The 17729-nt window shown below is 34.8% G+C and overlaps 1 protein-coding gene across 1 annotated transcript; it reads right to left on the reverse strand.

The window, feature by feature from the left end:
- Positions 1-5421: 5421 nt before the first annotated feature.
- On the reverse strand, positions 5422-6895 carry LOC110266297 (serine/threonine-protein phosphatase 7 long form homolog). The gene is made up of 3 exons (XM_088499337.1): positions 6827-6895; positions 5831-6573; positions 5422-5746 (listed from the first exon to the last, which is right to left on the reverse strand). Exons 1-3 carry the CDS (start codon positions 6893-6895, stop codon positions 5422-5424), a joined length of 1137 nt encoding a protein of 378 aa, XP_088355463.1.
- Positions 6896-17729: the final 10834 nt, after the last annotated feature.

Raw genomic sequence — 17729 nt, forward strand, 5'->3', positions numbered from 1 at the left:
GAGAATGAGTGATAAGGGTTAGAGGGATATATATAGTAGAACCTAATTTGGTACTTTGACGTAATTGCCCTCGAATTTGTGAAGTAGATTCCGTTTGTGTCCCCGTTGTTGTGCTTATCTGGCGCAGATTTGAACCCCAACGATGAGCCAAGATCTCGTTAGTTAAGTTACGAAGCGGCGGCACAAGTTTGAGACCTCTCGGTTTAAAGGGTCGACCCGACTCCTTATGGGCCTGTTTTAGGGTTGCTGAATTCGTTTAAATTAGTCGGTATATATTAGGGGTTTACAAGTTAGATGCATTTCAAGACCAAATTAAAAAAAAAAAAAATTAGATGCATTTCCTATACCTAAAAAAAGAAAAAGTTTAGATGCATTAATTTTTTATTCTAGTATTCCTAAATTCGATAGTTCAACCAATAATTTGTTGCAGATCAAAATTTTATTTGATGTACCGATGATCAATAAGTTTTTGTATATATAAAATGGATACAAACTCTGGACACATATTTAAATTTAGCGTTTGTTCTGGCGTTATTATTTTGATAAAAAAAAGATCTTTTTTCAATGAAAAAATATTTTTTTTATTTTTTAGCGTATTTGGTAAATTTCTAGTCGTAAAAATAAAAGTACTAGAAAAATTAAAAAAGAAACATCTTTTTTGAGAAGTTGTAATTTACATCTTTTTTTAAAAGATATTTTTCTCTTAAAAAAATATGTTTTTCATATAATAAATAAACATAAAAGTACTTTTATATTGTTATACCCAAACATAATTGATAGATAAAAGGATCTTTTTGTATGAGATATCCAAACATAAAATTACTTTTACTTTTTTCATAAGATCTTTTAAAAAAAGATAACTCGAAAAAAGATATTTTCTTAAAAGCTCACCCAAACAAATTCTTAGTTTAGTAAAAATTTTACTTTTTTAAAGTAGTTTATAAAAGTTAATTTTAAAAGATAATTTTGTTTAAAAATTATAGTATCTATGATTTGATAAATTAAATAAAAATAATTTTCAACAAGTACAAATACACAACAAATACGTCTGATAAAATAGTTTTTAAAATTTAAAAATACTATAATAGACATTAATATAAGAATTAAACTTAGGGCAATGTACTTATATAAAATAAAACAGAGAAAGATTTACTTGATTAAAACATTTGCAAACTGGTTACGTGCATGTCCTTTTTTATTATTATGTAATTCGTGGAGCTAACCACGGTTTCAAAATTATATGTAAACCATTACTACCTGGCACGGTTTACGTGTGAAAAAGATTGATCATAAACCGTTGCAGGCCACTACGGTTTATCAAGGAAGATAAATGTGCATAAAACCTTGTAAGCAGCAACGGTTTATGAAGGGTTTTGAATAGGCATAAACCCTTGTTAGCTGCCACGGTTTATGAGGAGAGAAATTCAATATATATGTGAGTGAGATTCAAGCTGCTGAAGAGATCATTATCACAATGGCAAGTGATGAAGAGAGTTTTCTTGTCTTAGTGCATTGCTCTGGGAAAATCAAAAGAAGCAAAAAATATGGTGTGAAGTTCACTGACAGAGAACCATTGAGTGTATTCATCAGTTCATCAAGCACTTTGTCAGATGTGAAGAACAGCATCTTGCAGAAGCTTGGGGTATTTGGGAGCAAGTGGGTGAAGAAGCTATTCTACAAGATTCTCATCGCAGTTGTCTCGACCGGTGTTAAGTATGATACGTTTGTGCTAGCGGCTGATGAAGATATTAGGGTTCTGTTTCATTGTGTTAGGAGTTTTTCGGAGGTTAGAATACACGAGTTGTTCGCGAAGTTGGAGGTTGGTGTCAATAGTTCTGGGGCATCAGCTCCAGTTCATAGCTCAACTGCCGTGGGCGGTGCGTCTAGTTCGATGCCTGCGGTAAGACCATTTGTTCCGCAGGTCGCATCCCCTTCATTCGCGGCTGATTTAGATCGAACAAAGGCAATTGGTTCTGTACTGTTGGAGAATCCTGGGGTCTGGCAGCAGGCATTTGAGGTGGGCACCAGTGGTGGCATGATTCATGATGTTCAAGGCTTCGGAGAACCTGATCGAGTAGAGAATGCAATGTGGGATGATGACTCTAACTAGGAGCCTGTAGATATCATTGGAGACAGCGATGATGACACAGGTGCCAATCCACATACACAGCATGGGTCTTCAAGTTCTGGGACACAGCAGTACCCTCTACACTTCTCCACTCTAAACTTGGAGGCTCTGGGTCAACAGGCGGACAGTGGTGCTATAATTGGGGGTTCTTCTACAGAATTTCAGATTGGGCAATCATTCCAGAATAAAGATGAAGCTGTGCTGAGTGTGAAGGACTATAGCATCCGTCGAGGTGTTAAGTACAAAGTCTTGGAATTGGATCATCTAAAGTATCATTGAAAATGCAAGGAGTTCGGCAAGGGTTGTAGTTGGTTGATTCGCATATCGCTGCGTGCACGAAAGGGCACTTGCTTGGCCACCTCTATTTCCAGTGATCACCGTCAGCTGGATTACCACGTTATCTGTGCGAGGATTTTTCCGTTGGTTAGGGCGGATGCTGCGGTTACGGTAAAGGTCTTGCAACAAGCAACATAAGCCGATTACGGGTTCAGGCCTAGTTATAGGAAGGTTTGGATGGCAAAACAGAAGGCTGTAGCACAAATATATGGAGATTAGGAAGAGTTGTATGCCGAGTTGCCACGTTGGATGCTAGGGGTACAGCCGACCATGGCTGGGACAGTCACTATGTTGAAGACCTCTCCTGTTTGACTTGGGGATAAGGTCGATGAGTCAACGGTGTACTTTCATCGACTTTTCTGGATATTTCCACCATGCATCGAGGCCTTCCTGCGTTACAAGCCCCTCATGAGTATTGATGGTACCCACTTGTATGGCAAGTATGGAGGCACGCTACTGTTGGCGATAGCGTAGGATGGGAACTCGAACATCCTCCCGATAGCCTTCGCCCTTGTGGAGGGAGAAAATGCGGAGTCATGGTCATTCTTCTTGTCCAACCTACGATCGCATGTGACGCCACAGGAGGGTATACTTGTTATCTCTGATAGGCATAATGGCATCAAGGCTGCACTTGAGGCCCCCGAGAATGGTTGGCTGCCTCCACGTGCTTTTCGAGCGTACTGTATTCATCATGTGGCAGCGAATTTTAGCCTTAGCTTCAAAGGTAAAGATGCAAGGAGGATGCTGGTGAATGCTACCTATGCAAAAATTGAAGCAGAGTTTTATTACTGGTTTGACATCATGCGGACTGAGAATCCAGCAATGTGTGACTGGGCCAACCAGATGGAGTCTGACAAGTGGACCCAACACGAGGATAGCGGTAGACGGTTCGGACACATGACAACCAACATTAGTGAATGTGTGAATTCCGTGTTAAAGGGAACTCGCAACCTCTCGGTCACTTCGTTGGTTAAGTCCACTTACGGGAGGCTTGCTGAGTTATTCGTGGTCCGCGGACAGACAGTAGAGGCACAAATTGGATCTGGGCATGAATTTTGTCAGGCGTTGGTGAAGGCTATTGATCGGAACATAAGAGACTCAAGGTGCTTCACCGTCACGTTATACGACAGGCACCAATCGGAGTACACAGTGGTTGAGACGACACCGACCGGTAACTTTTCGCTAGGTAGCTATCGAGTTTCCCTTAAGGATCACACATGCGATTGTGGCCACTTTCAGGCGCTCCATTATCCATGTTGTCACGCCATTGCATGTTGCGCCCACTCGCGCCTGAATTGGGCGTCATATGTTCACGAGGTGTATCGTATGAGTGAGGTGTTCAACGTTTACAGGCACGGTTTTGTTCCGCCTATCCCAGAAGGCCTATGGCCCCCATATGCTGGACCAACTGTCATTTCTGATCCTAACATGAGGCGTGCAAGGGAAGGTCGTCCGAAGGCAACCAGGATCCGCGGTAGCATGGATCAGTCTGTTGAGAACCAGCTGAAGTGCTGTGGCCTCTGCCGTCAGCCTGGTCATACGCGGAGGAACTGCGACCAGCGAAGACATACTGCTGGCGGGGATGGTTAGATGTTATGACGTTCATGGTGTCGTTGTTGTTCTAAGTTGCATTAGGAAGTCTTAATTTGAGTAATGTAAGGTTGTTGTCTAAGTTTTATTAGGAAGTCTTAATTTGAAACACTTTGGTACGCTTAAGAATGCGCGTAATAGTTGTGACAAGCTAGTACGTAGTCGTAGATCCTAAAACATATATAATTATCACATACATATCAAATAACATACAACAACAGTCTAAAACATAAAACCTTAAACATGATGCTAAGAACATAATCAAACATAGTTCCTACCATATGTAAAAAGAACACATAACTAATCAGAATCCTCGATCCATGTCATTGTCATCATCGTCGAAATGACCAAGCAGATGACCTCCGGTTCCACACAAAGGAGGACGCCTCACCCTCCTCGGTCACTGATCCGCCTCTGGTGCGGATGTCTGTGGCAGAACGGCACTGAATGCTGATGCTTGGGTCCCTCCTAATGCGAACCATGGGTCAGATGGGGAAGCTGCAGGCTCATTGAGGTCAACCGGCAACTGAGGCTGAACATCGTGACTCGGTGGCTGGTACTCGGCAAACTAGGAATGAACCTCAGGCATCTGTGGCCTATAATGGGTCGCATCGTCGTCCCTCAGCATGTCTGCTATATCCCTAAAGAACTCTGACTGACTAACAGGATCATCGATGTCCATGCCGACGGCCGCGGTAGTAAAGTCAGCAAATACCTGTGGCTCGACACTCCCGAACTGCTGAAAGCTACCCCCTCCATCGTACGTGGGCTGATCCATCCTTGTGTCCAAACCTCCAACATCCTTACCAACAGCATGCTAAGCACCGTCATCCTCAGCGGATGGTCCTCTACCTCGAGCCCGTCCACGACCATCCCGCCCACCCTATCGTCTGGCTCTACGTCGAGGAACACGATGATCCACAACATCTCCATCATCAGCACCACCTAGGTCCTCATCCAAACGGTTGTCGAGCCATCGCCACTCTCGATCGGTGGTACGTGTGCCTATACACCGACGCTGATCCACTCGCCTGTTGTTCGGTCTGTCGGGAACTTGCACCCTGGGAGGTGCTGCGACGACCCTCTGTGACGAGCCTCCTCGTCAATACAATCGGCCTCGGATCATGAAATGCAACATCTGAGGATAGGAATCTGTGGGCCACATGGCACCACCAGTCCAAGTACTCAGCTGATGGACCGAGGTCAGCTACTCGATCGACTGGTATGACTGAATCAACCCGGTTCTCCCAATGTAAATGCCACTCCTGATAATATCTGGGGAACTATCGATCTCCACCCCTTCCATCCTTCGCATGGAGCCAATCTATGTTCAGAGCCAACTGAGGGAGATGCTGAACACCGCCGAACTACGGTATCACCCTATCCACCTGATGCCACTCAATCGCAGCAAAATATATCAGGCTAGTGACTGCCGTCCATAGCCTACGGTGCTCGTCAACTAGTATCTCCGGATGAACAACAGCAACAACCTCGGGAGAAGAATAAGGCTCCCACATGAACTGTATCGGAGAAGGTAATGTTAGGTAAGACCATAAGAGTAAACACGAACGACTACTTGTAAGAGCAATAACTAAACGACTCACATCATGAAAACGCAATCTATCTAAAGAAAGGCGTGCAGCCACCACTCTTTGATCCATTGTATCGTTTCTCGGTAGATATGTTGCCCACCTACAAGTTTCATTCAAAGCATGTCATAACGAACAACAACACATGTAATCGAACAAGTTTTGTACCGAAAATAATAAACCGTACCTGGATGCAAGCGGAAACCCAAACACATCAAAACTACTAGGCCTCAAACTGGGAAACCTCCAGAAAATCCAAGACTGTAGAAGCTGTAGTGGCCCGGCCAAGTTAACAACGTTTCTGTTTGTCCCACGACAAAGACATCTATACAACCAGGCCAGTGCAGCCGAGCCCCAGCTATATCGACTCAAGTCATCCATCGATGCCAAATAAGGCAACCACCGAAGGTGAATCCGATTTGCGTTCTTGTCTACAAACAGCTGAGAGGACAACAACATCATAATATAGGCACGCGCGTATATACGCACGGTCTCTTCACTAGCATCTGCTAGGAGAACCCGAAACCTCTCATGGAACCATGTGTAGCACACTATCATCTGCTTGACTTTAATCTGCAGAGGTAACTCCCCAAACAACTCGCAAAACCACACACATGCAGGTCTTCCGTTTTCCATCAGATTCTCAAAGTCAGTCAGGCACCCACTAACGGGCTCCCCATCGATGGGCAAACCCAGCTGATAGGCCACATCTTGCAAAGTGATAGTGCACTCCCCAAAGGGCATGTGAAAGGTGTGGGTCTCAGGACACCACCTCTCAATGAATGCGCTAAGTAGAGGCTCATCAACCCAGAACCACTGACTGTTCAGCCTAACCAAGTGATACAAGCCTGCGGTCTCCAGATACAGTATAATCCAGTCGTGTAAAGGCATATTCTGTTGTCTCCTGACACCGCTAATAACCCTAGTAGGCTGCAAAATATGGATAAAAAAATCCTCAACGTACGACCAATACTAATAACAGCTAATATAATTAAAAAAAACTATTATACACCCACATTGGTTTTCTATTTTTTCTAATAATAATAGTTCTAATAATAACCACAATAACAAAATTAACAATACCAACAGGAATAAACATACTAACAACAACAATAATAATAATACTAACAACTCCCAATAATAATAATAATAATAATAATAATAATAAACTTGTTTAACTAACCTCTTGGTCAATGTATCCAGCCACATGCGCAACGCCATTTAACCGGTACATGCGAGCTTCGTCTTCCATCGGTCCACCACCTAACTGGTTCAAAACCTCAAACCGGCCCCTAAACCTCAAAGCTCCCCGGATTCTCTTTCAGCCACCCAACTTCACAAAATTTGATTTGGCTCAAATTGATCCGCCATGACTTACAGTGGATTCTATATTTATAGTGTCTCATGCATAAACCGTGGTAGCCCACGAGGTTTTATGCCTACAATATTTTATTCATAAACCGTGGCTACCACCAACAGTTTCTAGCTCGCATTCTCCAAGGGTAAACCGTGGCTGCCTACCACGGTTTACGTTCAAATCTCCATGCATGTAAACCGTGGCTCCTTAAAGCGGTTTACCTATAAAGTTAAAACTGTGGTTACCCACCACAGTTTACATAGAAACTAAAACAGGACATGCACATAAGGAACTTCCAATTGTTGTAATTAGGTAAAGGTTTCTCTGTTTTATTTTATATAAGTACATTGCCCTTAAATTTAGATATGATTAATAGATGAATGAGTTACCACTCGACCAACTAGAGACGGATCCACATTTAAGAGGCTGGGGGCAAGTGCCCCACAAGAGTTTTTAATTCCTTTACTTAATATATGAATATATATAATAGATGTCTCCATTAGTTTTATTAATTGCCCCCACTATTAAAATTATTTTTAATTTACTTTCATTTTAAATTTTAAAATGTAATTTCTATAGATAAATTTTAATAATTATTTGTTTTTTAATTAGTTAGTTTTAACAAAAAAATACAATGATTAATTTTTTTTAGTGTCTTAAAAAAATACAATAATCTTATTTTACTTACTTGTTTTTTAAGAAAAAATTGCATCTTTTAATTAAAGATAATAAAAAAGAAAGAGCGGAGTTGAATATACTATGTTTAAATTTAAATGAGATATAAAAGATTTAATCGTGCAAAAAAATATTATTATTATAATAAAAAAAGTAAATATTTTAAATATTATACTAAATAAAGTAAATTCAATATACTATTGTTGGTCTTGTATAAATATTATTAAAATTATTATTTAATATTTTCATAATGTAAAAAGTGGAAAAAAATAATTATAAATTTATTTTTTAATCAAATTGAATTAATCATTATATTTTTATATATTAAATGACAAATCTAGATATTTATATAATTATGTTAGTTAAATTAATATATATATATAATTATGTTAATTATATCTTAGATTAATATATATATACTAGCGTGATAACCCGTGCAATGCACGGACTTCATGTAATCTAAAGGTTTTTAAAAGAAAAATACTAAGAATATAACTAAAATATATTCTATAAAAATAGATATGTTGTATTAAATTTGGATAATAACAAAATTATCACTACATTAAAATAAAACAATAGAATACAACAATTATTCAATATGTCAATGAATGGTATAACATGTTTTCTAAGATAATAAAATATAATACAAATTGTTAGACACTAAAAAAACAGAAAAAAAGTCCAACAGAGATGTTGTTTACTATTATGCATAATCTTAAAAACATAGATTGTCAAGATATCTATTGATAGCAAAACAAAATATTTACAACATACATAAATTTGTTCATTAATCAAAAAATAAAATATGTCCAAAACAATTTAACATATAGTTCAAAAGAGTAAAGTATTATTTTTGTCTTCAACGTTTAGGATAAGTCCCAAAGTTGTCCCTAACGTTTCAATCATCCTATTTAAGTCCCTAACGTTTCAAAATTGACTCAATGTTGTCCTGCCATTAGGGATCCGTTAACAAAATTGACAGCGGGACAAAATTGAGACGATTTTAAAACGTTAAGGACTTAAATAGGACGAAAACGTTGGGGACAAAAACGATACATAGAAATAAATTTTAGTTTTATCCTTTAATAATATCAATTTTTTACTGTACATAATACTCAATTATTTTTTAATCACATCTAAGTAAATTACACTTAATCACATAACTTTCATTCTAAATAAATTAATTTTTTTTATAATTTTAAACTTAAAGTTATAAGTTAATATACAAATATAAAAAATTTTATTAGAATGAAAGTAGTGTGATTAAGTGTAATTTACTTACATGTGATTAAAAAATAATTGAATATTATATACAGTAAAAAAGTGATATTATTGAAGGATAAAATTAAAATTTATTTTTTTGTATCGTTTTTGTCTCCAACGTTTTTGTTCTATTTAAGCCCCTAACGTTTCAAAATCGTCTCAATTTTGTCCTGCCGTCAATTCTGTTAACGGATTCCTAACGGCAGGACAACATTGAGCCAATTTTAAAACGTTAGGGACTTAAATAAGATGATTGAAATATTAGGGACAATTTTAGGACTTACCCCAAACGTTAAAGACAAAAACGATACTTTACTCAAATATCTATCAAACAGAGTTATACATAGGAGGCCTAACATCGTTGAATCGACAACTCTATCCGGCGATTAGGTAACGAGTCGAGTTTCAAGGTAATATTGTCCCCCTCCTTTAAATTGTATACTCGAGAACATTCATTCCACCCGACCCCAAACTTCCATTCTCCACCTCTTCCTCCACTTTTCAATAAGTGGAAAAAGAACACATTCTTCTCTACATTGGAACCTGGACCAGTGATTGTCCAAATCGAATCATCTCCAGATAGTTTAAGATATGCAGCAAATTTCGAAGCCAGATACTGCAATGAATAATTCATATTAAAGATAAATATAGTATTTTCATACACAATGAATAACAGATTTAGCAAGAATATTTAATAAGCTTGCAAAGAAAAAAAATAAAGAAATCACTCTTCTGAGATCGACTTACCAGTCTAGATTGACCCATATCTGAAGCTGTGATGGTCTTTTGATAATAAACCTCTGGAGTGAATCTAATTCAGAATATTTTAAACATGTTAGTCACCACATTAAAAAATACCGATCTATACCATGATATTAAAATCCAAAACACAGGAAAAAAAGTTACATCTAGCATTACCCATGGTCAGACAATTCGTTTATTTCATTACTTTGTTCGTTGACCTCCATTGATAAACTACTTCCACCACACAAATCTATGGGATTATGCGTATTATCCCCTTCCCGTGTCCCATCTTCATCATTGTTTTCATCATTGTCTGATGAAAATTCATCATGAGATGGTTTAGACCCAGATAGAACCATCACATCAGGTGATGAGTCCTCATTAATCCTGGTATACTTTATGTGGAACACTATTGATACATTATCAAGTGTCTCTGGGTCCATCACCTCAGGCACATATGAGTCAGAATCAAGGTAAATTTGGATGGGCTGGTTGTCCTGATGCCACAATGAGATAAAAAAAATTCCAAAACCGACATACCTAAATTGAACAGATGCCCCTCTATTGATAAAATAGAAAGATCTAATCTGTTCAAATGAGGTGTCAGTTATAAGTAACTGATCATTGTTTTTTCTCAGCTCTAGCAGTAAACAATTGTCTAGCTCATCTATGACATAGAACATTGTCCTTAATTCTTCGACATGAGTTGAAACAAAAGTTCGGGGAAGAGCTCGCTCTCCCTATATTCAATTTTCTTCCTAAAGTTAATTCATGTCTAACAAAACATGCTAAAAATGCATTACATAATATTACATAATCATTTAGCAAAGAGAGGTATATATACATTTAAATCTACCATTATTACCACCCGAGCAACACAAGAGAACAATAATCATGTAAATAAAATGGCATTATAATGAGCATCACAAAAATAGGTAACTAAGTAGGAAACAGATATCAGGTCTTTTTGAATGTCCAAGAAAAAATACTGAAGTTTTGAAAGAAACAATAAAAAAAGAAATTGCTGTTATCTTGATGGATTCTGAAACCAAGACATCTACATAAACATCGAATCATATTTTTCACGTATTAATAAATGCTGAATTTTCAAAGTCACTATCATTATATGTACGATTAGTAAATATTATATTATTTATTTTGAATGGACATTGATAATTTATCAAAATTAATCTTTTTAGAGTTGTTGTAGTCTACACCCATTTCAGATTAGAAAGATCAGGAACTCAGAGTTAGCTAATCAAACTTATCTAACAGGCAAAAGAAACTATCAAGAGGAGGAAAGAAGAAAAGGCCACTAACTGAATATAAATTAAAAACAAACCTAAATTTGAAGTAAAAGATTTAACCCACCTCTTTAATCAGTTAACATGCATGATATAATATTTCATAATATATTTGGTTACCTGGTCATCGAAAAGGCGAAATCTAAAAATCCGTTCTTTTCCGTTGGGCCAATATTATTGAGTTGCTAAAAACCTCCTATTAGGACATAATGGTATCATTAGAGGTTAAGACTAAGACTTTTAACCAAGAAACCAACTAACTAAGTATACAAAAAAAAGTAATAAATTAAAAACATATTTATGAAAAATACCAAAGAAACCACTTTGGAAAACTACTATACAACATATTTTAGAGATTACGACAAGTTATGAAATGTGGCCTACATATAAATGAAAAGCCAATAAAATTAAATTACAACATGAAAAATATCTAAGAAAGAATTTTAAAAAAACTATAGATGGCATAACATCGATATTTAATTGACATTAAAATTTTCACAAGTTAATGTGAAATATATTGAATGGAAAAGTAGATGAGACTTCAATGAAATTGAAAATGCAGCAAAGAAAAGATCTTCTCTAATGCTCACCACCATACCTGTTTGGATCTTCTCTATCGGCATCCATCGCCATTCAGCCTTATCAGATAGAGAGACTTCGTATAAAGATTCAAGAACAAACTAAAGATCTTGTCTCTAGTATTATAATAAAGTAAACCCTAATAGCAGATTTCAACAAATTCAAGAAAAACAAGTGATAAAATTGAATCCAGAAACATAAAGAAGAAACATAAAGAAGGAACAGCAACCGTTGATAAACAAAAGAAGAAATAGATGAACAAAAATATCGTTATTTATTCTAGTAAATTGAATCTCTACTAATCCTAATTATAATGTTCAGAAGTTTCAGAAAGCTAACCACCACTACTAATAATTATTTAAACAAACAACATGAATAATGAATTTGTTAATTAGAATATGCATAATAAACTATATGAAAAAAATAAAATATACAAAAATTAAATCAATAATAAAATATAAAAGACCAAAATGAATATTCAAAAATTATAAATATGATAAAAGTGATTTCAAAAAAATCCTTATTATATTTTAAAATAGTTGATAAAACAATGTAAAAAATAAATATATTTTTTAAGTTGAGGAAGAGATTACAAAACTTAAAAGAATAAAGCCATAGGTGATAATATGAAATTGGGATTAATAGTTGGAGTACTTTGCAAAATAACCGATTCTTGTAAAGAAGAAAAAAAAAGTTTAAATGTAAATTTAAAATCATGCTAAGAGAAAGCATAAACAGAAACAACTTAATAAGAATGAGATGTTGCGCTCAAGCAAGTATGAGACATGTCTCGTTCTGAAAATCAACTGTTTCTTTCTTCCGGTTCAAATTGGCAGGTAAGCTTTCATCGAATGATACACGCATGTCCAAACATATCACAATGTCTTATATTGGCTGAGAATAAAATTCGGCACCATGTCAGGCCAACAGAAATACTACTCTTAGGAAGAAAATAATCAAAAAGCATATTTGAAGTTAGCACATTCACATAACGTTATTAACTCAACGTTTTCAGAACCCAAAACTTCACTTGATGAAATTAACGAAAGGAAAACTACCAAAACTGAAAAGAAAAGCAAAAGAAAAAAGACTGAACAAAAGATTTGTTATATTTTAAAACAATTGAAAAAATAATGTAAATAATAACTATACTTTTTAACACTAATGAAGAAATTACAAAACCTGAAAGAATAAAATCATACTTGATAAGATGAAATTGCAATTAATAGTTGGAGTACGTTACAAAATAATTGATCCTTGTAAAGAAGAAAAAAAAAGTTTAAAGGCAAAGAAAGCTACCAAAACTGAAAAGAAAAGCAAAAGAAAAAATACTAAACAAAAAATTACGTTGCCAGTGCAACCATTAGGGCAAAAGCTGAACTTGATTCTTCGGTTTTCAGTTTTCAGAGGATTTACCTGAACAGCACATTCCTTGTTACTTGGGTGAAGTATATTGTCTCGATCTGTCAAGAGCTGAAGAAAAAGAACTATCCACCAAATATCAGAGATGCCTTGTTTTGGAAATCAAATATTTCTTTCTTTCTTTTTAAATTGGGGACGAAGGTTTCCTTGAATGATACATGCATGTCCAAATATATGACAATATCTTATATTGGTTCACATTAAGATTCAGCAACATGTGAGAGCAACAAAAATGTTAGTTTTACGAAAAAAAATAATCAGAAAGGATACTTGAACTGAACCCATTCACATAAACGTATTAACTGGATATTTTCATAAGACAAAACTTTAGCTGATGAAATCACCGAAAGGAAAGCTACCAAAAATGAAAAGAAAAGCAAAAGAAAAAAGAGTGAAGAGAAGATTATGTTGGGACTGCAATAGTTAGGGCAAAACCTTAACTTGTTATTCGATTGTCAGAAAATTTACCTGTTGAACGAAATGGAGGCGCCGGGACCAGAGGAGATGACGACAAGTTTGTATGTTGTAAGAGGATTTCGGGTTTAACCGTGGAAAAAGTTGGGCGGTGTGTTTCTGGATTGAGTGAGCCGAGACCCCAGAGAGAGAGGATGGACAGTCACTGCGTTACGTCTTATTTGTGACTTTTTTTTCTTTTTATTGCGTGTGTGGGGGGGGGGGAGGAGGGCTAGGAGAGGAGGGAGTGACCTTTGGTTTTTTTAATGTTTCGTTGGTAACGTTAAAGATGGGAAAAATACTAATAGAAGATAGAAGATTATAATTAAAATGATGTGGATAATTTTTTTAAATAAATTACACTAAAAGAACGATTATGACGAATTAATTATCAGAGAAGACAATTAATTACATAATTATTAATCATTTTTTTTAATATTTATGATAGTTAAAAAGAATTAAATATTGAGAAAAATATATCATAATATTATTTTTTTATTCATTTCAGAGTTTTTGATATCAATAAATTTTATTTCCCCCAAAGTTTAAGTTATTTTCACAATTTTTTTCATTTTTATTTTCTATTGATAATCAGACAAAAAAATGATGGAAAATCACAGAAAAATAAAAGAATAAATAAATAATTAATCAATGAAAATTTTAGGCAATATAAAATAGATTAACATACAAATTAACAAAAATAAGTAAAAAAATAATTAAGAACATATTTATTTTTTTTATAAAAAAATTTGGTCCTTCCTCTTAAATATGATACATGTTAAAAGAAAAAATAATTATTGTTAATAATTTTAGTATTAAAAGTTATTTTTAATAATTAAATATTCCTAACAATTTTTTAAAGTAATTTTTCCTTTTTTCTTATATCTGCCGAATGAATAACTTTTATAACATAAAAAAAGAAAGGTAAACTTTATCTAGATAATAATTGTTTATATGTATTCTAGAATAAAGTTTCTAATTAACCCACAAACCAAAAAAAAAAAAATTAAATATACGAATTATTTTCAAGTACAAAAATGAAATTTTAAAGTTTATCAAATTAAGATGACATTTGAAAACTTAAAATATCCCTTTTTCCAAAAATGATTTTATAAATAACTTGAATGTTATGAGAACTAAAATTATAATTGAGTCTAAGGAAAATATATAGTTATAATAATGGTATAAGAAATAGGAATTAAAAAAAAAACAAACTGTATCAAAGAATGTGATAGAAGAACCATGATAGTGTGATATGTACAAAGTCGTATAGTGAGTGGTTTTGAAACAAATTAATGTTATACTGGTGTCTTTGAAACAAATTAATAAAATATTTGATATAGTGCTAAAGTTTGCAATAGAAAATCCTTGTCTTTGTTTTCATTATGCGTTCTCTCGTCTCCCTATTATAGAGACAGGTCAAAAAGAGCTTATGAGAAGTTAAGGAAACTAAAGTGCAATGTGGTTTCTCGAAACAGCAGATATGATACATTTGGATTGCCTACTTAAGAATTTGGAAGAAGAGTAGTTAAAAAGATGTACCTATTAAGAGCAAAACACCATCTTAAGTTGTCTTCAATCGCTTCTTCATACCAACAGCTCTTCCTATAACCATTCAGAGAATGGCTCTGCCCATTCGAGAGAGCTACCTAACCCATATCTTCCAAAGCTTTGACAAATTAAAGAGAGCTAGAGAGGAGAAGTGGAGTCGAGAGAATGGAGAATGGGAGGAGAATATATAGACCTCATGTTACCAGCCCATGTGACTATCTATTTAAGAAAACATAAAATTGATTATAAGGTATCCATCTTACTCAATATTATAAATCAATACTTGGAATGAGTTAAAAGTCCACCAAAACTCAAGTGAATTGCATAAATCTTACTCAAACCACACCAGCCCATCAAATATAAAGTCTAAAAAATTTTATAGAAATATAAACTCCTTTTTTCAATTAATAGATACTAAAAAACAAATATTATTATTCTGCAGTAGACACAAAATCTTTAGAGTAATAAGCTAAGTTTCAAGAATCCAATTTGCAAATAAAGCAGAATGTTTTCTCTAGAAAATTCATTTAAACCCACGAATTATCAAGATTGACCCAGATAAAAATAAAATAAAAGCTACAAACTTTTATCAATCATGCAGAAGAGTTCAGTTGAAACTTCAAGAGAATTGAAAAACAAAATAAAACCTACACCCAAAAAAGATAAATTTGAGACCAACCCACACTAATTCAAAATCAACTAATCACTTTTTTCTCGTCGATAATTTTCTTTCAACCTGAACCGAGATTAGAAAATCATTAAGGAGAAGCTGGTTTAAAAGAAGGCTAACCTTCAACATTATCTGAACATAAAATAGCAATGCTTCCTTTACGATCCGAAACGACAGCCAATACCCATTTCAGCATCCATAAGAATGCAATCAGCAACTAACCTCAGCAATGCGTCAGAGTAAAGTTGCTCCAATCTTTTTGTATCCTAAATTAGAATTTATAAGCGAAACAGTTCACCAAAAAAGTCAAACAGTTCTGGTAACGAAGGGGGAAAAAGATCATCTAAAATGTGGAGGTTTGGTAAACTAGAAAAGTAAACTTCTAATCACCTTTGAATTTGTAACTTTTATTATTTGTGAGCCCTACTATCTTATTTCAAGGGTGATTAAAGTCTTACTTGATCACTTTATCAACCTCCTCAAAACATATCAAGATAAGTGAATTTTTATCCTACTATACCAAACATAAGATAACTTTTATTACTAAAGGAAATGAGAGAGAGAGAGAGAGAGAGAGAGAGAGAGAGAGAGAGAGAGATGATGTTCATATAATAAGAAATTTGATTAGAAGGAAAAGAATACAAAAATAATGTGTAAGCATCCATAATTAAAGCAGAAAACCTAAAACAATATTAATGCAGAAAATGTTCTTTAATATCCCAAGAAGATCCAATGAAAAGTAAACCAAAAAAATTTAGTTCTTATTTCCATTTATCTTTTATTTTTCCTTTTTTTTCAAGAAAAAAGAAGAAGGCAGAGTTGTTGGGGAAGGGAGGGGGATTTCCACAATAGAGATCGCAGTACCACTCACCTCATCGTAAGGATAGAAAAGGACACCATCACGGCAAATACCAACAGCGATTCTAGTGAAATGTACAGTCAATCATGTTACCAAGAAACATGTCCTTCGGTGCGCAAACTTTCTCACCCTTTGGGGATTGTCATTTGGGAAATCACAAACATAAAACTGTATTCAAGAAAATATCTTAATGAGTAGATTATATAAGAACATAAATACAGCTAAATGAGAAAATCTTGAGAAAGGATGGCGTGGCAGTGTGGAAGTGACAGAATAAATGGACAAAAAGGGCAAGTTTCATGAATTACAGTATTGCCAGCTGATGCCAGGAAGTAACAATCAAGACAACGACAAATTGCAAGTACCATTCCCTGCCATGTATTGCCATAAGCAAACCGGAATTGCCATACTTCATTTTCATCTAGTTTGATCCCATCGGAACTATTATCATCGGGACTGCTGGCAAGACTGCTGCCTCAATCAGAAGAGAAGACCCCATTAGATAAAGAATCACCTGAAAATCATGATTCTTAATTAGTAGATTATAGATCAATAATTAGAATGAGTTAAAGTCCACCAAAACTCAAGTGAATTGCATACATCTTACTCAAACCACACCAGCCCATCAGATATAAAGTCTAAGAAAATTCATAGAAATATAAACTCCTTTTTTCAATTAATAGATACTAAAAAACAAATATTATTATTCTGCAGTAGACACAAATTGGAACTGATCTATTTATCATGTATCAAATCATAAGAAGAACTTAGAAAATATACTAACATAGCTTTAATTAATGTTAATGATCAATTCCTACAAATTAATAAGCATAAAATTGATTCTCAAAACACATAATTAACTCACAATCAGAAGAAAAAAAAAGCATCAATCCTAAAGGTAACAAACCAACAAATGAAGCCATCCAAATTCAAACACAATGCCCTTTCGAATTTTGGAATAGTTCCAACACAAATCTCAATTGATCACATACTAGTGTAAATAAAAACACCCCTTTAACAACCAAATTTATCAAGATGGTTCCCATCCTCTAGCAGTATTTGAAGTATTCTGCAATCCAAATTGGGAGTGACCTATTTATCGTGATAAGTTGATAACAAATAACAAATTGCAGAGTAAACAACGACAATTCATAATGATACCTAATTGCTCAAGCAAGATCTAAACATAATAGAAAATGTTAACAACGC

The sequence above is a fragment of the Arachis ipaensis genome, chromosome B9 (genome assembly GCF_059453495.1).
Source record: "Arachis ipaensis isolate K30076 ecotype BB chromosome B9, ASM5945349v1, whole genome shotgun sequence".
In the NCBI taxonomy this organism is placed as follows: Eukaryota; Viridiplantae; Streptophyta; class Magnoliopsida; order Fabales; family Fabaceae; genus Arachis; species Arachis ipaensis.